General features: G+C 29.7%; 1 protein-coding gene and 1 pseudogene across 3 annotated transcripts in view; both read right to left on the minus strand.

Moving 5' to 3' along the window:
- The window catches only part of LOC140664434 (probable 2-oxoadipate dehydrogenase complex component E1 homolog), a 231,876-nt gene extending 214,212 nt beyond the window's left edge, over nucleotides 1-17,664 (minus strand). For all 3 annotated transcript variants that reach the window (XR_012046457.1, XM_072889548.1, XM_072889558.1), the window contains exons 1-4: nucleotides 17,462-17,664; nucleotides 16,027-16,316; nucleotides 10,934-11,153; nucleotides 10,341-10,690 (exon numbers count right to left, since the gene is read on the minus strand). Coding sequence is in view for 2 of the 3 variants with exons in the window: in XM_072889548.1 (XP_072745649.1) it covers nucleotides 10,341-10,690; nucleotides 10,934-11,153; nucleotides 16,027-16,316; nucleotides 17,462-17,600 (999 nt within the window). In the remaining variant the exon portion in view is untranslated. The remainder of the gene's footprint in view (nucleotides 1-10,340; nucleotides 10,691-10,933; nucleotides 11,154-16,026; nucleotides 16,317-17,461) is intronic.
- A 7,059-nt stretch (nucleotides 17,665-24,723) lies between these two features.
- LOC140672243 (uncharacterized) lies at nucleotides 24,724-26,311 on the minus strand (annotated as a pseudogene).
- Nucleotides 26,312-26,692: the final 381 nt, after the last annotated feature.

The raw sequence follows: 26,692 nt of genomic DNA on the forward strand, positions 1-26,692 counted from the left end.
ACCTTTTAAGCGTTATTTAGAGTGATGACCTTGACAACATATATCAAGATCAAGGACATCGGAGCATCCTCCCCTAAACAGGATATTTACCATCTTTTGTCCTTAAAATGTTGTATTCCTGATTCAATTCTCAAACTTTTTTCTTTATCAAAATTTTGTCCGAAGGCCATAGTTTTTAAATTATCAGATGAAAAAGTTAGCGAATTATGTGACACACACGACGCACGCACGTACGCACATACTTTCATTCTTTGTCTCTTTCCTTATTCTCTCTCTCTCTTTCTCTTTCTCTCTCACACTCACTTACTTATTCTTACCTTGTAGCGATTTTACAAAAAAGTGCGCGCGTGCCTGTATACACACACACACACAAACACAAACATACGCACACACACACGCGCGCGCGCGCGCACACACACACACGCACGCACACGTACACACACACACACACACATTGCGTGTAGCAAGTAGTCGTCGCAGCGTAATCACCCATCGGACGGTGACTTGCTTCACCCCTGCCTACCACGCATATTCGTCCCGTAATTTGCTAACTTTTTCATCTTATAATTTAAAAACTAAGCTTCAGACAAAATTTTGATTAAGGAAAAATTATCTTAAAATTGAGTCAGGAGTACAACATTTAAAAAATAAAAGGTTGTTTCAAATCATCCTGTATACATATATGTGTATATACTGGGTGTCCCAGAACAACCTTCCGTCCGTAAAATGACGTATTCCTGACACAATTTTAAGACAATTTTTTCTTTACCAAAATTTGATTTGAAGTAGTTTTTAAGTTATAAGCAAAAATAGTTAGTATATCACACGTCGAGTACAGAAGGCAAGCAGAAGCGGCGCGGCGCACTGTGAGCGCGGGCGCAGCTGACCGTTCGACGAGTGATTATTGCCGCATGAGTCGCTAACTATTTTATTTTATATTAATCAAAGAAATTCTCATAAAATTCTTTCCAGACTGCGGCGACGCCGACGTCGATGCGACGCCAACGTCGATGCGACGCGACGACAACAATCACGCGTTGCCGTGATTGACGCGAGACTATGTCTTACGATTATTTTCTAAATTAGCGCATTTACATACAATGCAAATGCTTCGATTAATCGCAAAACATAGCGTCTCGCGGATCTCGCATCAATCACGACAACGCCGCCTGATTGTTATCGTCGCGTCACGTCGCATTGGCGTCGGCGTCGCTGCAGTCTGGAAAGAATTTTATGAGAATTTCTCTGATTAATATTGTTTAAAAACTCTGGTTCTAAACTCGAAATTCGCGCGCAACGGACTCTAGTGACGGTGCGTTCTGGCCTTCGTTCTATCGGAGGACGCATGCTCAAAAGAGGGAGAAGGGCCGAATCGAGCTTCTAAAACTTGACAACGGCGCTTTCGTTCCTTCTTTTTTTGTTCTTTTTCTTCTGTTGGAAGGCAAGCTCAGTTCCCCTTTATCGTTCAGCCATTTTGTTCCTTTTTCTTTTCGAAACAGTTAAAGATACAGAATTTGGTTATAATTAAAAGCACAGAATTCAGTTATAATATGTGTGTGTGTGTGTGTGTGTGTGTGTGTGCGTGCGTGCGTGCGGGCGTGCGTGCGTGCGTGCGTGCGGGCGTGCGGGCGTGCGTGCGTGCGGGCGTGCGGGCGGGCGGGCGAGCGTGCGTGCGTGCGTGCGGGCGGGCGTGCGTGCGGGCGGGCGTGCGTGCGTGCGGGCGTGCATGCGTGTGTGTGTGTGCGTGCGCGTGTGTGTGTATGTATATATAGATATATATATATATATATATATATATATATATATACAGGGTGTCCCAGAACAACCTTCCGTCCGTAAAATGACATATTCCTGACACAATTTTAAGACAATTTTTCCTTTACCAAAGTTTGATTTGAAGCTTAGTTTTTGAGTTACTTACGCATTATAGATACTATTTCACAATTTAGATATAAACCCATCAAAGTAGTTAAATCAAGTTTTTGTACAGCCTCTCTTTTTTACAAAAGTGCCAAAGAGGCCAATTATATTATTGATGAGGTTAGATCAATGCAGGACAATATAGGAGTTAGCTTAACAATTCCGATGTCGTCAATTTTTAAGAAAGGCGTTATAATGGACTGGGATATGTCAATTCCTAAACTTATTAAAGCGATTGATAAAATAGAAAATATAGTTGCAGAAAGACTCATTAAGAAAAGATTTAACGCTAATGAAAAAATAACAACTACAGTAAATACTAATAATATAATGATTACTTTTAAAGGAATACAGTTGCCGAAAAGGATTAGTATATATGAGGGACTTACTTCTCTTTCTATTAGAACTTTCATCCCTATGGTCAAGCAGTGTTACAACTGCTACAAGATTGGCCATGTCAAGAAATATTGCAGAAAAAAGGAAAGGCTATGCGTAGTGTGTGGAGAGGAATATCATGGGCTATGCAACAAAAAGGCAAAATGCATCAATTGTGGAGAAGAACATAAGGCTTCCTATCAGGGTTGCCCCCGGTATAAATATAACAAGGATATCAACAACCTAGTTGCACAAAAGAATATAACAATTTTTCAAGCTAAGGCTATATTACAAGGTACGAGAAAAGAATATGAAGATACAAGAACAATCCCATATAAATGGTCACAATTGAAGGCTATAAATAGAGAAAGTGGTTCCTCGAGAGAAGTAATGCATCAAGAAAGATATACAGCTCTGAAGACAAAAAACATCAGTCAACGAGGGAGAAAACCCCAAGAAAGACCGGCATTTAACTATTATGATCAATTTGATTCAGAGGAAATAACAAAGACCAAAAGAGGTATAGTTCTGACCGAACCAGGACGATCAACCGACGTGACGGAAAACGATCCTATTGATGAAAGAATAAAAAATTCATTAATAGAAACACTAAATAAATCACCCACGGACCAATGGGCAAACTCTATTAAAAAGGTTGTTTCGGATTTCATACAAGACACAATAAAAAAAGCATCTAATTAGAAAGGCAACAAAATAAACAGTCAGGAAGTACACGGGAATGTTAAGGAGGTCTTAAACAAAATTAGCATACTGACAAGACAATGAATTGTTTAGTTTGGAATTCAAGAGGCTTAAAAAAGAAGAAATGGGAATTAAGCAAATATCTAGAAAGCTACGATCTAATATTTATAATGGAAACCCACCTGGGAACAAAAGACTGCTTTAAAGTTCCAGGATTCAATATAATCAGAAAGGACTAAGAAAGAGACAGCGGACATAGAGCAGGAGAAGTGATGATCCTAGTTAGAAAGAACCTACATCAAATGCAAGAACTAAAGTATAATATTTTTTTATTTAATACGGAGAGCAGTAGTATTAAGGTAAAAGGAGCTGTAGATGTGTGAATATAATTTTATTCCGATATATCGTCATCCAGGACGCACAGAAAAGAAAGAGGAACTGGAAAGATCTTTTTAATCAATTTGGAAATAATAAAACAATTATTCCGAGAAATTTCAATGCCCACAATACTGCGTGGAACTGTAGTGATACAGACAACAATGGTGAAAACTTAGCGGAAATAATTTATGAGTTAGATTTTGCAGTTATAAATAATAACACGTTATCGAGGCATGGATTTACTGGACAAAACTCTTCGAAATTTAGATCTGATAATATCATCTCAGGAGGATATCGACCAAATAAGTTACCAACAGTTAGAAGATAGTTGGGGATCAGATCATTTTCCAATAGAGTTCCAGATCAATAATTTCTCCGAGGCTCGATATCGCAGACTTACAAACTATTTACGAAAAAAACCGATTGGAGAAAATATATAGAACATATAGATCAGGAAGAAGAAGAATACTCCACTATTGATTGGAACGAGGCCTCAGTGGATCATATAATGATCTATGATGCTTTAGTTAAAAAAATGAAAGAAGCAACTTTGTTGGCCACAGGTAAAAAACCAGACCAATACTTACAAGAAGATTCAGAAACTAACAAGAATAGTAAGAATCATAAAAGACAACAAAGAAACCCAATGGAATGGTGGGACGTAGAATGCGAGGATGCGGTGAAGTGTAGAAAGGAAGGACTCAAAAAGTTCCTCGAATCAGGCAATTCGGTAGATTATATGAATTACAAAAAAGCAAGGAAGGAAGTCACGAAGATTATAAACAACAAAAAAAGAGTAATTTCATTTCATTCATATCAAGCATAAATAAATTCACTAGCATGACTTATGTCTGGAACAAAATGAAGGTTCTAAAAAACTCATTCAAAACCATTTCTTGGAATAAATGGCAACATAAAGACAGGAAACACGAAATTTTCAACACAATAGAGGAAATAGCACCCGACCTGGGTGGAATCTTCCAGAATTCAGATGGACAATTCAAATAACAACACACACTGCGAATTGAATAAAGAGATTACAGAAGAGGAAGTTATAAGAGCAATAAATAATGTTAAAAAAGAATCAGCGCCAGGACTAGACAGAATCGAATATAGGATGATCAAAAAGCTCCCAAAGAAATTCATCATAATTATTCTGTACATATTTAATGGCATATTCAGATCGGGTAGAGCTCCAGTAGAATGGAGTGATTACCAAATAATTTTCATTGATAAAGTAGATAAAGAAAGAGTTCGTCCTATATTATTGTTATCGTGCTTTGGGAAACTAATGGAGAGAGTGATAGCAGAGAGGTGAATATGGTGGACACAAAGTGAAAACAAATTTGATAATAAACAGAATGGGTTCAGAAGGGGAAGGTCATGTGGAGAGAATCTTATCGAATTATCATCGGTTATCAGAAGGAATGAGAATACTGCAGCTATCTTCCTAGACGTTTCAGCGGCATATGACAATGTTCGATATGACATCTTAATATCAAGATTAATAGAAGAAAAATGCCCAACGAATATATTAAAATTTATTGAACAGTGGATGTATAAGAAATGTCAAGTTCATAATAAGTACAGAGAATACAATGTATAGATATGTATATAAAGGACTTCCTCAAGGAGCAGTTCTAAGTCCAATCTTATATGCTATATATACGAGCCAAATGACAAAAAACCTTCTAGTGACAGTTAGTCAAATTCAATTTGCAGATGACATTGCATTATACTGCAACATGAAGAAAGAAGAAGCTTGATTTTCGGCCATTGAGAAATTAATTAAAACTATAAAGAATGAGTTAAGCTATCTCGGTTTAAGGCTGCAGCCCAAGAAGACAGTTGTCATTGACTTTAACAAAAAAGGAAAAGTAAATAATAAGACGGTCATAAATATTGAAAACAACACGATCAAACTAGGACGAATAACAAAATTCCTAGAAATATGGTTTGATGTGGGGCTTAAGCTTAACAAGCAGTGCTTAAACACCAGAGACAAAATCATAAAAGCAAATGGTATGTTTAAATATTTCAACAGGCTCTCCAGAGGACTGGAAGTCAATACTGCACTGATGCTATACAAAAGTTTAGTAAGATCGGTCAGTGACTATGGAACGTATATCTTTACTCCACTGAAAAGAACAGGCTAAAGCTCGAAAGAGCTCAATATCTAGGATTGAGAACTGCCCTTGGGTACAGGATATCAACACCCACAAACATCCTATTGGCGGAAGCCAAGGTTATGTCGCTAAGAGATAGAGCGGGATTCCTGGGAAAAATTATAATCCAAAAAATTAAGGTATACGGAGAAATCACCTTAAGAAAAGCAGTATCAGACTACGTCACGGCAGAAGATAATCATGGGTTCAGGATTCCCGGGACAGCAAGAACAATTACTTCGGAAGCATGGAAGGACTGTTCCAAGTACAATAACATCCTTAGCAGTCAAAATAAATACGAAATATTTAAAGGAGAGTATTGGGAAGCCACAAACAAGATCACTACTGATGAAGATTTAAGAAGAAGATACGGTATCAACTTTCAAAATGAAAATATGATCCTAACATTCAAGAGGAAGTTCCAGCTCTCAGAAGATACAATAGTAATTTACACAGATGGAATCGAAAATGAAGGAAAGCAAATTGATAGGCAGTGCTTTTGTCATGTTTCAAGGCCAAGAAAAAGAAACATATACCGCAAGCATAAATAAAGTTGCATCAATCTTCACAGCAGAAACCCTTGCCATCGTAAAAGCATTAAAGACTATTCAAGAAATAGGAAGAAAAGAGGACATACTGATCTTAACGGACTCTCTCAGTGTTGTTAAAGCAATAAACAACAACAAATTGAATGTATACAACAATCCATACATAACAGAAATAAGAAAATCATATTTCAACATGATCAAAGAATTCTATAATGAAAACAGGAAAATAATTATCGCTTGAATACCTGCTCACAAAGGAATAGAAGGCAACGAAATTGCAGACGCCGGAGCCAAACAGGCCACAGAAGAAGAACCAAGCGAAGGATATAAGATCCCTATAACAGACTTTAAACAAGAGTTCAGGAAAGATATTTAAGAAAACACAATAATAGACAATGAACAGAAGTTTAGTCATAAAGGGAAATTATATCACGAAAGATTTTACGAAAGAGAAGTAAGTTGTCCTTGGTTTGCAGGGCATGACATGCCAAAAGAGTTTTTTACCACTTTTAATAGAATCAGAGCAAACCACTATAATCTTAACAAGTCTTTAGCAAGGGAAGGTTTCGTCGCATCCGCTAGGTGTAACTGTGGTCACGAAAAAGAAGACATAAATCACTTCGTTTTTGAATGCATCAATCAAAGAAATGTAAAGAATGAACATAAATTTATTGACAGAATTAAGGAAAAAAGCTAGTCAACCATACTATGTATGGAACTGGTTAAAAAGAAAAAAGATAGATTCCCTAAAAATTGTCTACGACCTCATCTCAAGGACGGGTAGAACAATTTAAAAGTAAGAAGGAATAATAAACTAGATATAAATGAAAATGTGCGAGATAATCGGATCGATTGGAAGCACTTTAAAATAAAAAAAAAAAATCAAATCAAATGGTAAAGAAAAAATTGTCTTAGAATTCACTCAAGAATATGTTATTTTAAGGACATCAGGTTGTTTTGAATCACCATGTATGTATATATACATATATATATATACAGGGTGGACCATTTTAATCCATCCAGTCGAATATCTCGAAAACCAAGCCCGGGAGAGAAAAATGTTTCAGACAAAAGTTGTATGGTTTCGAAGGGGCCATAAGATGGTACCATTGGTTTGACCTTGAAAAGTCATTTGAAGGTCACGTGAAGGTCACTTCAAGTTTTTTAATTAGAACACCCTATATATTTTTACATATTCTTGTAGCTCATTTCGAGAGCTTTCCAAAACACTTATGACAAAGTATTTTTCATTAAGTATTTTTTGAGTTGTAAGGCTTCAAAGTTGCAGTATTTTGACATAAAATACAAGATATCTCGTAAAATATTCATTTTTTGATTATCTTACTTTAATACTTTTCTGCACAGAATAATGAGACGAATCAATTGGTGTAAAGAAAACACATAATTATGTTAAAGTAAAAATATAACTGTTAGTTGCAAATTCAGATTTTTACTTTAACATAATTATGTGTTTTAATTATACCAATTGATTCGTCTCGTTATTCTGTGTATAAAAGTATTAAAGTAAGATAATCAAAAAATGAATATTTTATGAGATATCTTGTATTTTATGTCAAAATACTGCAACTTTGAAGTCTTATAACTCAAAAATACTTAATGAAAAATACTTTGTCATAAGTGTTTTGGAAAGCTCTCGAGATGAGCTACAAGAATATGTAAAAATATATAGGGTGTTCCATTTAAAAAACTTGAAGTGACCTTCACGTGACCTTCAAATGATTTTTCAAGGTCTAACCAATGGTACCATCTTATGGCCCCCTCGAAACCATACAACTTTTGTCTGAAACATTTTTCTCTCCCGGGCTTGGTTTTTGAGATATTCGACTGGATGGATTAAAATAGTCCACCCTGTATATATATATACAGGGTGTCTCAAAATGACCGTATCACCTTTCGGGTGCAGGTAGAGCGGGTTAAATGGAATAGAAAAGTCCTGTACCATTTTGCGATTTTCAGAATAATTATTGAGAAATTAATTTACAAAGATCAGCAAATCTTGCGCGAGTATCAGCCCGCTGCAAGAAAGATGGCGAGAAGGACGGCCTACTACGCTAGGCCGGTCGCTAAATAATAATCGCTAATCTATTGTTCTTATCAACACTTCTCGTCTATACTCCTGGTAATCGCGAGGCAATGGCGCCTATTTACGCCGCGCGTGCTTACGACCGTTCTTAGGGCCGTCCTTCTGGGACACCCTGTATATATATTTTTTTTTCTTTTATTTTTCAAACATATGTTAACTTACCTACAATTTTAAAAGACATTTTTTATTCCATTGGCAGTCATCTGTAAGGAATCGTATCTTTTATAGTCTTAATTTTTGGATTCTGTTCTGGTGGAGATTTTTTATCAGCACCACCTAAACTATAACATATTTCAATTTCAACCAATTTGACTGGAACAACTTTTACGTTTAAAATGTGTTAAGTTTCCTTTCATCAAAATCAGAATTTATGGATTTCCGAGCAACATTTGCAACTAACCAAAATACCTGTATAAGATTCATTTTTGAAGCATTCATGTCTGAATATAGCATATTATTTAAACATTTGAGAGACAATCTTCAAAAGATAATCTTTAAAGATAATAACTTGTAATCATTTTTAAGTTTTTCATATTAACAATTGATTTTATATTTTCTTTTACTAAAAATTTTATAATAATGTGCTATGCAACAGCCGATGGTATCTTTTGCTCATTATGATTATAAGCACCGATTTCTATATATTATACTAGATTGCTAATATGACTATGTGTACCTTTACATATTAATCTTAATTGGGTTTGATAATATCTGTACTTATAAAACTGATTAATCACAGCTATTTCTCTAAAGAATAGAATAGCTATGATTGATCAGCCTTAGAACTACAGGTGTTATTAAATTCGATTAAGAGTGACATGTAAACGTATACTACGTCTCGAATGGTGATAGATGAAGTCAAGGCAACCATTTACAATTTGGTTGAATGTAAATGTATATGTTAGTAAGTGTAAAAAATTCTTACACACTTTAAAAAATTCCTATACTTATTAACATTTACATTCAACCCAATTTTGTAAATGACTGCTCTGGTTTCATCTGTCACATTAATGTTAGCAATCTTAGTTAATATATATAGAAATTTGTAATTATAAATATATGATAAATTATGTTTAGAAGCAATATGTAACTACAATTGTTTCTTAGAACGGTAACAAAATGCACGAAATGATTAAAAAATAGTCCAGTATGACCGACATATAAAACATATGTCAATTGAGCAAGAAATTATTATAGAAAATTTCATTTATAATTCAACACCCTGTGTATAAATATAAATATATAAATGTATATGTGCATGTGTACATAAATATGCATATATGTGTACAAAAGATTTTATTTTAATCGACGTGAGATATTTCTGGAAAACTTTCCCTCAAAAAATATTTTGTACAAAAATTTTGTAACTTTGAGAAGGACATAAGATGATTTGATCTTAGGTGTAAATGCCAAAGTTATGTAAAGATCAATTTAATTTTTTTAAATAAAATATCTCTAATTTTTTCATATAAATCGATTCTTCGCAATATTCTGCGTAAAAAGTTATAAGTCCATATGATAGCCAAACATGTAATAGTTTACAAGATAAAATATTAATTTTTTAATTATTTTACCTAAACATTTTCATGCAAGAAAAAATAAGAGGAATCAATTTGTGTAAAGAAAATATATAGTATCTTCAAAAAAATGAGTTTACAACAAATAGTTACATATTTTTTTCTTTAAGACAACTTATAAGTATTTCTTTTACAACAAATGATTTTTATCATTATATGTTTTATCATTATTCTGTGCATAAATATACAATAAGATAATGGAAAAATGAATATTTTACAAGATATTTAGTAGTTTATGTAAAATTAAAGTATATTAAGTCAAATTAAAATATTTTGTAAACTATTAAATTTTTTGTTATTATACCATTGTAACTTTTTACACAGAATATTACAAGGAATCGATGTGTATAAAAAATAGGGTAATTCCAATTAAAAACAAATTAAGAAATTAAAAAAACAAGATTAACATCCATGTAGCATGTACGCTAAAGGTTAAATCAATGGCATCATCTTATGTCTCCCTTAAGATCAAACAACTTTTATATGATACATTTTTTTCTAAAACGCGATGTTTTTGGTATATGTAGCATATTTTTGAAAATAAGATATCCTATATATATGTGTATCTTACTTGAATATTTAGTACTTTATCACTCCATTGTCCAGTTTTATTTTCGTCATACGCAGCTTCTTGAATTGCTTGCATAATTCCTCGTGTTTTACCCATTGCTACCGGATTTACTATTTCTAAATGCGAGGGATTTCGAGGCATGGTTACGTGAACACTTTTTTGCTCTATATTAAGTTCGGTAGAACTTATGAGATGGCTAATTACATCTCCGGTGCACTTGGTTGTATCCGGAAATTCAGAGAATCCTCGTAATTTACGAAATAATTTCTCTGGTGGAAAATTTAATAGTCCGGTTAATAAATTAAGACGGCCACGATGTGCTGCGCAAAGAACGATGTGTTCTAAATTATCTAAAATTATAATATAACAGTCAAGAAAATCTTTGTAAAATATATGCTGTTGATATCAAAGAAAAATTTATTAAGAAGAATAAATTTGAACTTTAATAAGAAAATGTTCTTAAGAAAATTTTTAATAATGTTTTCGTAAGAATGTTTTGATAAGAAAGAGTGTTTTTTATTAAAATATTGGGCAATCAAATTATTGAATGCAATTTTTTTATTTATCAGAATATTCTTTCTTTTTCTAATTACCATAAACACATAATTTGAACAATTCATGAAAGAAGGCCATCATACTCTCAGCTCCTTCTGCTCCATATCTTTTTAGACTAACAAATTTTATACCCAAAAAGTTATCAAATGCTTGACTTTTAAGCATTTCTATGGCTATTATTTTACATGTTTCATCATCTAATGGCTCAGTCAAAGTTGTTTCCACAGTTTCAGCAAACCATTCTCTTTCTTCTTCTGTCTATTCAATCAAGAGTAAAATTTGTTATGGGCCGGAAAAAAATAATAAAGACTAAAAGGCTCACAAATTAAAATTACGGGAAAACATGAAAGGCCAAGCACCAGATGAAGGAGTGCAAATAAAAACAACGCTTTGTAGTAAAACAATTAAACTTAATTTTCAAATAAAACAATCAAAAATAAAGTTGCCTTCCATGTTTTTCCGGAAAAAAAGTTTATGTGTATAATCAAACATACCTATATGTATATAAACAAAAATATATGTATAAAATATTTTCATATATTTTCTTCTTCTTTTTTTGTATAAATTCTTCTATATATATAAAAAAATATTAAGAAGAATGATTAGAAAATAATTAGAAAAAAATTTTCATATATATGTATAATGTATATCTAGAAAAACGTATATATACATATATACACATATATACACACACACACATATATGTATATATATATATACATATATACACGTATATATGTATATACGTACTACATATTTTCATATATACATATATTATACGAATGATTAGAAAATAATTAGAAATAATTAGAAAAATAATTTCCATATATGCATATATATATATATTATTTCTAACTATTTCCAATTATTTCCCAATCATTCTTCCAAAAATTGAAGAGTTTATAAGATATTTTATACATAAATTTGACATAATTTTACATAAACTATAAAATATCTCTCTGTGAAATACTTATTTTTTTATTATCTTTTATATTTTTATATTTTATGCATATAATAATCAGAGATATCAATTAATGTCAAGAAAATACATATATATTCGCTCGTTGCAAACTTATATTTTTTCTTTAAAACAATTATGTATTTTCTTTACATCAACTGATTTCTTTCATTATTATATGTATAAAAGTCAGATAATCAAAATATGAATATTTTATGAGATATTTCATAGTTTATGCAAAATTATATCAAATTCATATAAAATATCTTGTAAACTCTTCAATTTTTGCCCATTATACTCTTATAATTTTGTACGTAGAATATTATAAGGAATCGATTTATATAAAAAATTTATGATGGTTCCATTTAGAAAAACTAAATTGTCTTTCATATAATCTTGGCACCTACATCTAAGGTCAAATCAATATGGCATTATTTTATGTCTCCTCAAAGTTACAAAACATTTGGGCTATTTTATATAGGTAGGGTAGGCCATTTTAATTTATGCACTGAATATCTCAAAATCCATAAATTTAAGACAAAAATGTTTCAGACAAAAGTTGTATGGTTTTGAGGGGGACATAAGAGGGTACCATTTGTTTGACCTTAAAGAGTTATTTGAAGGTCACATGAACGTCATGTTTAATTTTTTAAATGGGACACCCTATATATTATTGCATATTCTTGTAGCTTATCTCGAAAGTTTTCCAAAACACAATAATAAAATATTTTTTCATTAAATACTTTTCATGTTATAAGGCTTTAAAGTTGCAATAGTTTGACATAAAATACAAGATATCTCGTAAAATATTAATTTTTCGATTATCTTACCCTAATACTTTTATGCACAGAATAATGAAACCAATCAATTGGTGTAAAGAAAACACATAGTTATCTTTAAAAAAAATCTGAATTTGCAACTAACAGTTACACATTTTTACTTTAACATAATTATGTGTTTTAATTATGCCAATTGATTTGTCTCATTATTCTGTGCATAAAAGTAGTAGGATAAGATAATCGAGAAATGAATATTTTACTAGATATCTTGTATTTTATGTCAAAATACTGCAACTTTGAACCCTTACAACTCGAAAAGTATTTAATGAAAAAATATTTGGTAATTATTATAGGGGAGGCAGCTCCAATGACCTTGACCTTGACATATGTTGTCACTGTTCTGAGTAATGTTCAAAAGGTTTTAGCCGTCGCTCGTTGTTTCTTAAAAAGTTATTATCAAAATAAGTTTCATAAATGGGACATAATTTTCTCACCTCATACAGGGTGTCCCAGAGCACTTGTGCCAACGCTCGTGAGCAAGTAGGGCACAGTAAACTGAGCAAAAAGGTCTTATACCATTTTGCGATATTCGTAATAATAATCAAAATATTTAATATTAAAGTTAGGCAAATAAGAGCGCGCTGAGACGCAATGAGGCGGGCGCTCGAGCCGTTCGAGCTATAGCACGGCCCAGCGTATCATATATATCCAGCATTGACAGGCGCGCGGTGAGGGAAGCGAGAGCGACAGCGCGCCGCTGCCTATGGTTGCCGCGCTGTTCTTACATTAGTGCGTTCTTATTTGCCTAACTTTAATATTAAATATTTCGATTATTATTACGAATATCGCAAAATGATATAAGCCTTTTTTGCTCAGTTTACTGTGCCCTACCTGCTCGCGAGCGTTGTAGTGGCACAAGTACTCTGGGACACTCTATATATTTAATAAAGCGGGTTTATTTATTTAGATGTATTAAAACAATCGCGTGAGCGGAGTGATACATACATATAAAAAAAATTACTTTAAGGAACACCTCGCCGATGACAACCTTCATATCCGATGATCTTGTAGAAGGTACACTCCTAAGTAACGTATGCTTTGAATTTTGCATGGGATAATATAAATATGGGCCAGGGAATATTTTCATAACATACACACACACACGCGAGGGAGTGCAAGGGGGGCCTTTGGCCCCACCTCCCGCGCCCACCCCGTCCACCTCGCTTCGCGTGAAAAGTTGCAACCCATGTGAACTTTGCTTGTCTTGCAACGTATATGCGAAGCGAGGTAGACAGGGTGGATACGGGAGAAAGGGCCGAAAGCCCCCCTTGTACCCCCCGTGTGTATATGTGTGTGTGTATGTATATAGACTGTATCTTTTCATATTATGTTGTTCAGTGAGAATATGGTCGTAAAGAGGAACATTTTAATCATTATTTAGCAGAGTTCATATTTAAGAAGAGATTTGATTTTAAAAAACGATTAGATGCTTTTTTCGAAGTAATGGCTATTAAATATCTTGAAAGTGAAAATGTAAATGAATAAATTAAATAAATTAAATAAATTAAATAAAATTATACAATATACAATATAAGATATTATATAATTACTCCTATGAACAAATAATAATATCCTATTTGTCAAACTTTTTTGTTAATAACTTTTTAAGAAACAACGAACGACGGCTAAAACCTTTTAAACATTACTCAGGACAGTGACCTTGACAACATATGTCAAGGTCAAGGTCATTGAAGTTGCCTCCCCTATCGTAAATAATTACTAAATATTTTATTATAGTGTTTTGGAAAGCTCTCGAAATAAGCTACAAGAATATGTAATGAAAAATAGTAGGTTCCATTTAAGAAATTAAAGATGACCTTTACGTAACCTTCAAACGACTATCCAAGGTCAAACCAATGGTACCATCTTATGTCCCCCTTGAAACCATACAACTTTTGTCTGAAACATTTTTGTCTAAAATTTATGGATTTTGAGATATTACAATACATAGATTAAAATGGTCTACCCTGTATATGAGATTATACATGATATATAAATTCTTCTATGGAGCATATGAAATTTTTGCTGGAATTAATAAAAATAATAATTTTCCTGTGATGTTGATGCAAAATATGCTCAAATAATACTCTAAAGCCCAAATGTTTCGTGTTTGACTGACTTTAGATCAGTAACTGTCCATTTAACCTTAAGCCTTATTACATCTTTCATTCAGCACATTATCACATATAAAAAAACCAGCTAATTTTTTACCAAGCCAATGATTTTCTTATATGATTGCGGAGGTCTTTAAAGAAATGAAGAAAAAAATATACATATAATTCATGTATCATATATAATTACATAATTTAATATAATTACGTAATTTTTTCTCACAAATTTCACTTTTTTAAATTATACGAAAATTGTTCTTCTAATTATTTTTTAATTATTCTTATTATTTTACATGTACATATAACCAAAAATTTTACAAGAGAAAGAAAATATATATGGATATATTTTATATGTTATGTATTGTATATATCTATATTTGATTATATCCCAGGTAGCAAGCACACGACATTTTGACGTCAAAATATGGTCAGTTCAAAACAAATATGACATGATGTAATGACGTAAAAATGACGGACTAATGTGACAGACGACATTTCAAGAAGTTAAAAAGACGTGACTTCATCACCATTTTAGACCTATTAGTGACGTTTTAATGACATTTGATCATGAATCTTTTCCTCTAGCATGAACTCATAAAAAAATGAAAAAGTTATTCACAAATATTGAATTCGTTAATGAAACTTTTCACCTTTTCACGAGTTCACGCTAGAGGAAAATATTCATGCTCAAATGTCATGATCAAGTCCCAGGTTATAGAGAATATTCGTGTTAGGATCCTGAGATATAAAGAATTGTGAATATCAAAATTATACACAAAATTGTTTTAATAATTTAAGATATTATAAAAAATTAAATGAGTTTTTAGTAATTAAAAAAATAGTAATACTTAGACTATTTATAATAATGACTTAAGAATCGCAATATTATAACGTTTTTTACAACATTATTAAGACGTCACAAAAAAGACGTTTTAAATTAGACATTATTTGGTCACATGACGTCATTGAACCAGAAATGACCAGTTTTCGACGTCAAAATGACATGTGCTTATTATCTGGGATAATATATATATGAACTTTTTTAGTAATTTTTCTTCATAGTTTTACAATATAATTCATTATAATAAGCAAAAATATTATAGCAAATAACAAAAAACTAGTTTTTAATTGATTTTAAATGTATTTTAATTTGATCATAATTTTAAAAAAATAAGATGTCAAGATGTTTACACATGAGAGTGAAAATTCTATCAAAAAATTACTTCAAGATAGCTAAATTCAGTCCCGACTGTATCACAGTAAGTAGCATTTAAAAATTGAATGGCTTCCTCTATTGTCCCTTCGTTTTGTTGTGTAAATAAGATTCCTCGGAAACAGACTTTATCCATTAAATTCAGTCCGAAATTTTTTGGTTGCAATTCAGGCAATAATAATGGCTTGCTTATTGAAATTGGATTTATATTGGCTTGTTTATGTCCATGAATCCTATATGCATTGACTAGCCTATAAAAATTACTGTGTTTTGCTCGATTATCTAGATATTCTTTAGATACTGAAAAAAAATTTAAATGGTCATTATATTACGAATATTGCATAAATAAATGCTAAAAAAGAATATTTATTTGCCAAATAAAGAATTGTAAATTTTTTATCGTGAATAAACATTAATCACTATCAATTTTTTTCGTGTTATTATTGATTTTTAGAAAATATATTTACAAAAAAATAGTACAGTTTTAGTTATACCCAAATATAAGTGTATTTCACGAATATATCGCTAATTAAATCTAACCGCAAAACGTTATATTTTAATCATCACAAATACATTTTAAGAAGAATTTAAAATGTGTCATAGCAAGTACATATTTTTGTAATTGAGGCAAAAAAATTATTATTAAAATTAATTTAAAACTTTCCATAAAATATAAATTTCATCTTCTAAATATAAATATTAATCTAATTTTTTATTCAATTACACAAAACTGTTACTATTCCAGAGAGTTTGTATACATTTCATTTTATTTTCTAACATTTGATGAATATTAGTTTAATTAGACCTTATATTTCTTATTTTTCTTTTTATTTAATCTTATCTGCTGTAATATCATGATCGAACTAGAAAGATAGATACATGTAGCGTAAGTACACACTAATAATAAAATAATAAAAGTAATATACTCAATATAACAATAATTACTAAGCAGCAAAAAGGAAAATAAAAGTCCAGGTGCAATTATTAGTACGCAAAATTAGTTATAATACAAAACATCCACAAATTACGAGGTATGATTAATATATGACATCCCAAAAACACAAAGCAAAGGTACAATGTAACATCAATTATAATTTTTCATACTACTATTATAATTTTTCATTCAATAATATAACTGTTATATATGCAAAGTATATTATGTTACAGTTACGTTGTTGAGTAGAAAATAATAATATTGATGTTATTATTGCTTTGTGTTTGTACTGGGATTTTTTTAATGTCAATATAATTCTCGTAGAATATGGAATAAAAAAACAGTCCAAAATGTTAGTTATTAATACGATTTGTGAATACTTTGTATTGTAATTTTTGCACACTAATAACCGCGCCTAGATTCTTATTTGCCTTTTTGCCACTTATTAATTGACACATTTAATAATGAAACAGTCCATTATTATTCTCAATATTTTGATAACAGTAAATACCTTTGAAATTCCTTTGTTGACTTGGTTTATATCCATAAACACTGTTTTTGCTATGATATAATTTAATATTTATATAATAACTTGGCCATTTTAATTGCAGGCTTTGGTTTTTCAGCATAAATCTCTCGATTGCGTACATTTTTAACGTAATTTTACCGCAACAATTGTTGGTTAGACTGCAAGCGTGAAAGGTTTACGCCCGACTTAATGACTTGTAAGATTAGATTTCTCCCCTCTTCTTATGTTACTATGTATCATACGGTTTTAACTCATTGCGCTTCTTATCTGTTTACGTTTTCTGTTCTGTTACTTTATCTTTTTTGGAAGATATGTAGCGCTCATTATTGCCTATATGTGTATATATATATATATATATATATATATGTATGTATATATATATATGTATATATATATATGTATGTATATATATATGTATATATATATATATATATATGTATATATATATATAATATATTATTTACTAATTTAAAACGTATTAAGCATAAAATTTTAAATAAAAAACATTTTTCAAAATAATCTAAATATAAAAATCTTATATTACGTAAAGTATCATACCTTATGTATAGTATCATATTTTACGTTATGTAAAAAATTAACAAAGGAATAGGTAAGAAAGAGATAACAAAAGATATTAAAAATATAATAATTATTTGATTTGTTAAATATAGCTTGAATATCTTCCTTCTTTTAATCCCTACAATGACTTTGACACAAAAATCAATGACTGATTATAATGTTACAAATTATATAGTGTGAAGGTTTTTAAAAATTTCTAAGAATTATAAATTTTATACTTTTTTATTTTATATGTTAATTACTAAATACTTGTATAAAGAGAATTCTAATATTGCATCATATTGTAATATTTTATATTATTATACTTTTATTTTATTTCCAATATACATGTATATATGTATATATATTTTTTTAATTTTATTTATATTAAAATCTTTTGATTATTATGATGTCAAAATATTATTAAACTTATAATTACACATCATAATTCTTGTAATTGTCAATTACAATTTTAAAAAATAAGTTAATTATAACTCCTGAAAAAAAGAAAAGATCAAATTGAAGTAGTTGATAACTCTAAAACCTATGTTTTTGGTATAACAAGTTTTTATAAGCAAAGATTTAAAGTTATAAGAGCATATGAGCAGATGCGGAAATTTGCATATGAATGTGGAGCTGATCATTCTGAAAGATTGCGAGGCACTCTTCTTAGAAAACATATCGCAACTAATTGTCATAAATTAAAAATAACAGAACAAGAAGTGTCCGAATTAGCGAATTTTATGGGACACAAAGAGAGAGAGAGAGAGAAAATACACATAAATAATACTACAGATTACCTCAAAAAGAAGCTGATATACTCAATATTAGTAAATATTTGGAAGCTGCACGGTTTAAATAATAGCAAGTCTGATATCGATAGCTCTGATACAGAAAATAGCAATATTGATGATAACAATAATAATAGTAATATAAGTCTAACAATAAGTGATACTAATACTGACAATGATCTAGCTTATAATAATGATAACATGCAAGGTATGAAATAGCAATCATTATCTCTGATTTATAGCTTTTAAATATTATGTAAGAAAAAAGAATTGTTTATATATAGATATAATAAATACTATATTATTTATAGAATCATCCTATTTGAGTAATAGCAGTCCTACTCCGAAAAGAAAGACAAATAAAATTACAAAAGAGCTAAAAAAAATATGCAACAGTAAGTTTGCTAATTCTATATATATATATATATTGAATTCGAAATCATTCAAGCAGAAAGCGTGAATCAAAAGATGACAGTAGTACATTTTTAAAATTTAAAAATATGTCTAGTTTTGAATTTGTTACATTATACGCATACTTCTTTTTGTCTTAAATCAGTCTGGCTATAAAAATTCATTGACCTAACAATAAATTTTAACACTGATTTACGCTTTTTACAAAAAAATCTGTACTTGCTTTGAATTTAAAATTACTTTCATTCATACTGATCATTTTGATCGCTTGCCAAACTCTAACTAGTGAATAGAAGATAATAACACTTGTACGTTGCTGTCTACTAATCCTCTACCTTATATAATAATGCATGTCCATGATTTGGAAATTGCGCGTATAGATCAATTTATCGGCCTGTATTTTTATTATCGGATATGTAAATACATATATATACATATCCATATACATGTATACATGTTATACAATTATTGATATAAAAAGAAAGTTTTATTTAGATTAATTCAATTTTATATATAATTTTATATGTATACATATATATATTTACTTAAAAAATTTATTTTCTTAATTTCAGAAAATGAAAAACAATCAAAGTGCAAACGTATGCGTTGGATTGATGCAGAAAAAAATATTGTGCTGAAAAAATTTGTACCCATATCTAAATATTTATAAATGCCCTAATAATAAAAAAATAGCAGCTTTAATAGCAGCTAATCCTTGTTTACAAACACGAAGTATTAGCCAAGTAAAAACCTGGTTTAACAATCAACAAAGGATTTTACGTTCTAAAGTTTAGATTTTATAATTTATTTTTATTATTTAACAATGGATAATATCTTTGTTTAACAAATGACAGAAGATTTTTATTTTGATAAATATCTATAAAAATGTTAGCTTAGTAAAAACCTAGTTTAACAATTAACAAAAGATTTTATTTAGTTTTTACGATTTATTTTTGTTATTTAACAATGGATAATACATATTTTTGTTCGACAAATAATAGATTTATTTTTGTTTTGATAAATATCTATAAAAATGTTAGCCTAGTAAAAGCATGGTTTAACAATTAACAAAAGATTTTACATTCTAAGTTTTTTTTACAATTTATTTTTGTTATTTAACAAAAATAAATGTTAATGAATAATATTTTTGTTTAATAAATAGTAGATTTATTTTTGTTATTTTGATAAATATCTATAAAAATGTTTAAAATCCTGTCTTATTATGTTCACAGTAATTTATATATAATTATTAAAATTTATGTAATTTATACATATGTATATATGTATATGTAATATATACATACAATAATTTATATAATATAAATAATATAAATTATATACATTTATATAAATAATTTTTTATAATAAAATATGTAAGACACATTAAAAATAAATAAATTATTTTGATGCAATACTGATGTATCTTTTTATTTGTTTACTTCGCTAAAACAATTTGTAAATACATATATTATATGTATATGTATATGCATACATACATAACAACCCAAACAGCACATAATACTAAAAGATGGCGAAAAGATATCTATTTTAAGCTATCTTTTCGATAAAGCGGAAAGATGTCTAAAAGACATCTTTTCATTTTGCCGAAAAAGACAACTTAAAGTATCTATTTTAAGCTATTTTTTCGACAAAGCGGAAAGATGTCTAAAAGACATCTTTTCATTTTGCCGAAAAAGACAACTTAAAGTAGATGGAATGAAATCTTTTTAAAGTTCTCTTTTCGACAAAGCAAAAAGATATCTTTTTAGACATCTTTTTCGCTTTGTCAAAAAGACAACATGAAAAAATAATCTTTTCGTCATTTTTCTTTTGTTATCTATTCGGCAAAGCCAAAAAACAGTTTTAGCTAATTAAAACATATTATTTTAGGTTATTATATCTCATATATATATATATTTTTAAATATATATATATTTTTTTTTTTTTTAATTTTGTATATGCATTTGTTATATATACTTTCTATTATATGTTTCAATTATTTTTACACACAAAATTATTACACACACAAACGCGCGCGCGCGCGCACACGCACACGCACACGCACACGCACACGCACATGCACATATTTGATATATTATATTTTATTCAATATGTTGCTCAAAAAAGTGAAAAATAAAATATATGTCATATCGTGCGTGTTTGGAATATTTCGAAGTTCGTACAGCCTTCGCCAGTTGCGATCGTTGCAAAAACTATAGGAATAGGATTTTAAGACTGATCTCTCTTTGTACCAGCGATCCATGAAGAAAGCGTATTCCAGAGTGATACATCAGCGAATATAATCAAAGATAATCTTCTTCTTTTTAAAATAGAATTCTATAAAATATCGAATAACAATAAGTAAGCATAAATATAATTTGATACACGTTTATCATAATATTTTTTGTCTCATTTGTTCATAAATAATATATACATTCTAAAATTTTAGGTTATTTTGTCTTACAAAGGAAATATCGGAAGTGTCCCCCACCGAATTTAATGAGCTTTGGATATGTTGTAGAACATAAAAAAAATATTAGATCCATATTTTTTTAACGGTGTATCTCAACGTTTAGAGGTTGAAACAATCCCTCGAAGAATAACGAATTTTTCGTTTTTAGCGAATATCTTTGAAATTATAGGACATATGAAAAAATGTTTTATACGAAAGTTTTATGGCATTTTGTACACCGAGAAAATTGTATTCTCTATTTTAGAAGAATTCCTTCTAAAGCTTTCCTCCAATAAAATATTCTAAAAAATTCAGAATATTCCCTTCTAATGATCTTTTGTTAAGAATAGTATATGAAATAAAGAAAATATTCTTAAATTGTATCATACAAACCCTATTTGCGCTCACACCACTAGAGGGCATTACGGTATATTTTTCCCGTAGATAGAAAAACCTCTCGCAAGATATAAGAACCCCAACTCAAGAGAGCTCAGTATAGGGACTCTTAGCTCTGAAGATGCAAACTGCAACGTTTGCGAAATGTCATTGCGTGCATTACGCTGTTTAATCACGCGGCATCCATTCGGAAGTCCCCAGTTTAGACAATTCTAATGGTCACGAAAGCCTCAAGACTAGAAGTGTATATATTCTTACATATTAAGAATATCTAATACTTTTCTATTTTTTTAGAGGATTTCAGTCTTTAGTTAAGAAAATCCTCTTGGCGCTTATTTTAGAGGAAGATATTCTAAAAATAAGTGGTATATTCTTAAAATGAGAATATTATTTTTTCGGTGTACTCTTTACAATAGTATAATTGTATTTTTCAAAAATGTCAAATTTTTTAATTTACTCCACCCTCATCCCTTATTTTGCAAAATTTAAAAAATTTTTTAAGAACAAAAATTAAAGAGTATCGGAAGTCAAATTCATCCATGTATAATAATATGTGGGTTCTATGAATTAATTTTGAGAAAACAAGATGATAACTTCGTGCTATAGGCGCTGCGCTATAAGTAGTATGGCGTTATTTCTTTAGTTGCGACACATTCAATAAAAGCCTCTAGTGTATATATTTATGTTGTGCATATATTGGAACATAAAAATAGATTAATCTTAATAACATAATACGCAACATATTAGAAAATAAATTAAAGAATAAAAGAAATAGTAATATTATATTTCACATTTGCATATATAATTGTAAATATAAATAAATAATTAAAATCAATACTCTCTTAAATATAAAATAAGAATAATATAATCGGCAATAAAGAGCAGGTATGAGTCATGAACAATCGGAATGAGTAATAAATAACGCAAATTATACAAATTAAAAATTAAACATTGTTAGGTGTAAATTATAAATGAAATTAAAGAATTTTTGAAAAAATTATTTAAAATATTTTTATAACACTTAATCATACATAAGTCCCAATAAAAATCAGTATGTAACTATTATTATAAAAAATTATGTTTCACAAAAATGTAAAGTTACATGATCAAAAATTCTACAAATATTAACAATAATTAAAACTTAAAGTTAAATAAAAATACAACTATTTAATTATAATGCGGATGTTTCAAGCTCAAATTTGAGTCTTCTCCAGCGCGATAATTAAATTACAATAATAAAAAATTTTTTTACATAAAAACATCAATAATATCTACATAAACTTTTAACTAAGCCTTCGACTTAACTCGCATAAAATCATCTCCGATGAGTATGTATTAATGTTTTAGCAGAGAGCGGAGTCAACATTAAATTGAAGTCACTGATCTGGTAATATTGTTAGTGAAAAAACAATGATCGTTGCAATCTGCAAAATTGGTGAAGTTTAGAATTGGAAAAAGTGAAAAACTGCATATATTAATCACCAATCACCAATCACTAACTGTTGGACGATCACTCACTCTTTTAACAATATTTTGTGACGGTTGATAGTACTTTGTTGACTCAACTCCTTATACTGTGGAGGTCGCTCGGATAGTGTCAAAAAATGATACAAGTTATCTGTTTATATAATGTTATTCCCACCACTATATTTTTGGAAGAATATTAATGATATCATGATAGACACTCGGTAAATTTTCAGTGTCAGTTTGCAGGTTCAGACCGTTCTTTTGTCTTTTGATAAATAACATCTCAGAGATAAGCCTCTTAGTATAAAATGGAGTCTCGTCAAGGATTCTAACGTTATCCCAGTCAAAAGCATGGTCAAATTCTCGTCTGTGGTTAGTGATTACCGAGGTTATGTTAGTATTATGATGTATATGTCTTTTATGCTCAGTAATTCTGGTTTTTAGCTTACGGGAAGTTTGGCCAACATATGAGGCATCACAATGGTTACACTTAATTTTATATATGACGTTAGTTTTTAATTCTGTTGGAATATTATCTTTGTGAGCTCTAATTAATTTGTTCATTTTGTTAAGAGAGAATTTGACCATGATATGGCGAACAAGTTTCATTCTTGAATTTTTCGTTATACTGTTAAATTTTTCTGTTAAACCTTGTATATAAGGTATCGTGAAATAAACCGGTTTCACGTCCTTTGTTGTGTCATTTATGAGGATTTTGTTGTTAATGATATATTTTAAACGCGACCGAATAACATTAAAAATCAGTTTTAATGAGTAATTATTATCTAAAAGAACTCTAATGTCTAAATTTTTACTGTGATATTTAGGATTTGAGAGGAAAATTGCTCTGTCTACTAATCCAATGATTGTGCCCCGTTTTTGGTGGAGAGGGTGATGTGAAAAATAGTTAAGATATCTTCCTGAAAAGGTAGGTTTGTGATACCAGTCAAATAGTAAAATATTATTAACAATCTTGAATGTTATGTCAAGGAAATTGATTGTATGATCCTTCTCTATCTCAATGGTGAACTGTATTCTGTCATGTTGAGAATTGAAAATATTAAGCGTGAGAAAAACTGTCAAAAACCTTAACAGTATTCATCAATAATTTAAAACCACATCTTTTTTAAAGAAATTACAGAATTTGTTCATAAATATATGTCTTACATTTATAGCACATATTCATTACAAAGATGATGTTCATAGAAAAAATGTGTTAGGCAAAGCGATTTTTTACACCAAGATCAAGTTATTATTGCTGTTTCGCCACAAATATCGCATTTTACTTTAGAATTTTTTTTAAAACAAAATTCTACTGGTGTTTCAAACTCTGTTAGTCTATTCTGTATGTATCCACTTTGAAACCACGCATATTTAAATAAATTTTGAAATCTGGGCGACGAGAACTGATAGTCTGTTAATGATTGTAATTTTAAGATATTATTTCTTGCATGAAGATCCAAAACAAGATCTAATAATATAACGGTATCAGAAAAGTATTTAATAAAGTTCTTCCACAACCGAAATCCGTATACGTCTAATGGTTGTATTTGTACCGGCGGGAATAGTTAAGAAAACAATATCTGTTGCAGAATCTGGTTTAGTTTCTGAAATTATGTTAGGACAATGTCCACTCCATGAATCTAATAATAATATCGATTGTGCCCCGACATTCGGAAAAAATACTTTCTTTAACCAAGTTTTTACATGATTTGATGTTAATTTGTCTGATGTTGAAGCCAGAACAAAGATATTAGGCGCCTTGAATAATGTTTCCTGTACTTTTGGACCAAACGTTTCTGTAATTTCTTTTAAAACTATAAAAAGAAGTGATAATAATCTGCCATCAGCCGAAATAGCCGGTTAAATTGTATAGCTATGCATGGTTGATGATACAAACTATATTACAGATTCTACCTTTTTTATACCTTTTTCAGCTAAAGTACGACCAAAATGAAATTCTAACTGAAATCCACTTTGATCCGAATTATAAATATTTTCCACTCCATATCGATTAATATAATATTTTACATTTGTAATAAATGTATCGCATTTATCTTCCAAGTCTGTTTTTGATATCACAGATTTTTTTGTTACAAGTTTTTGTTATTTTCCGAGACACAATATTATGTACCTTTTTGAATCTGTTTACCCATGTTTTGGAGGCTTTGAATCCTGGCGCATTTTCTTTTTCTTGTGCTTGAAAAGCCCATCGAGCGATGTCAATATCATGAATGATGATTTTTCTTTCAAGTGCTTTATTAAAATGATTTAATGTATATTCAGAAATTTTTTTTAATTTTTCCAACTTACTATCACTTTGAATGATTTGGTTTTCCTATCGTCGTAGTTGTCGTATCGATGTAACTTTTTTAAATTTTTGTTTAACTCCTTCAAGTGATCTTGGTCTTGTTTTACCACTCCTCCAATATTCCACAGCTTGCCTTTTATAGTCATTCGATATTGTTGTTTCAACAGAACTACAAATAACTTCTTCTGGAAGATAGATTTTCTCTTCATTTTTGTCTCTAAAAAATCAATTTCTTCCGCTTCTGGAATCTCATTTTCATCGTAAAAATCTAATGTTTTTTCCACTTCTAGTTGAAGTTGTTCTTCATCTTTTATTTCTAATAGCATACGTCAATTTTTTCTTTCACTTCTCTTTCCTATTAGAATTATCGGAGTTTGTTGATAAATCAAATCAGTAAAAGTTGCAGAAAGTAAAAGTATTACGTTGTATGGATTAAACTGCAGCATTCTGAAATATTAAAATTTTAATATATATTTCGAACTTTTATTATATATAAAAAAGAATAAATTTCACAATTAATAAAATTGTTTTTTTATGATAGTAATGTCATCTCTTACTTTCTCTTGACAAAAATATAATAAGGCAAAATAAATCAAGCCATTAAAACAAAATAATAATTTTGTATTTTGTGTATGTTGTGATGATAGAAAAAAACTACAGTATAAGATATTGAAATAGAAATTCTAAAATTTGAGGTAACCAGAAAATAATTTTATAAATAAAAAATAATTTTATTGTTGGTATAGATGCTTACAAAAAATTCATTGAACCATCAATCATAACATTTCATTGACAAAAAATGATTTTTTTATAAATACGGAACAAGA

The sequence above is a fragment of the Anoplolepis gracilipes genome, chromosome 1 (genome assembly GCF_047496725.1).
Source record: "Anoplolepis gracilipes chromosome 1, ASM4749672v1, whole genome shotgun sequence".
NCBI classification, from domain to species: Eukaryota; Metazoa; Arthropoda; class Insecta; order Hymenoptera; family Formicidae; genus Anoplolepis; species Anoplolepis gracilipes.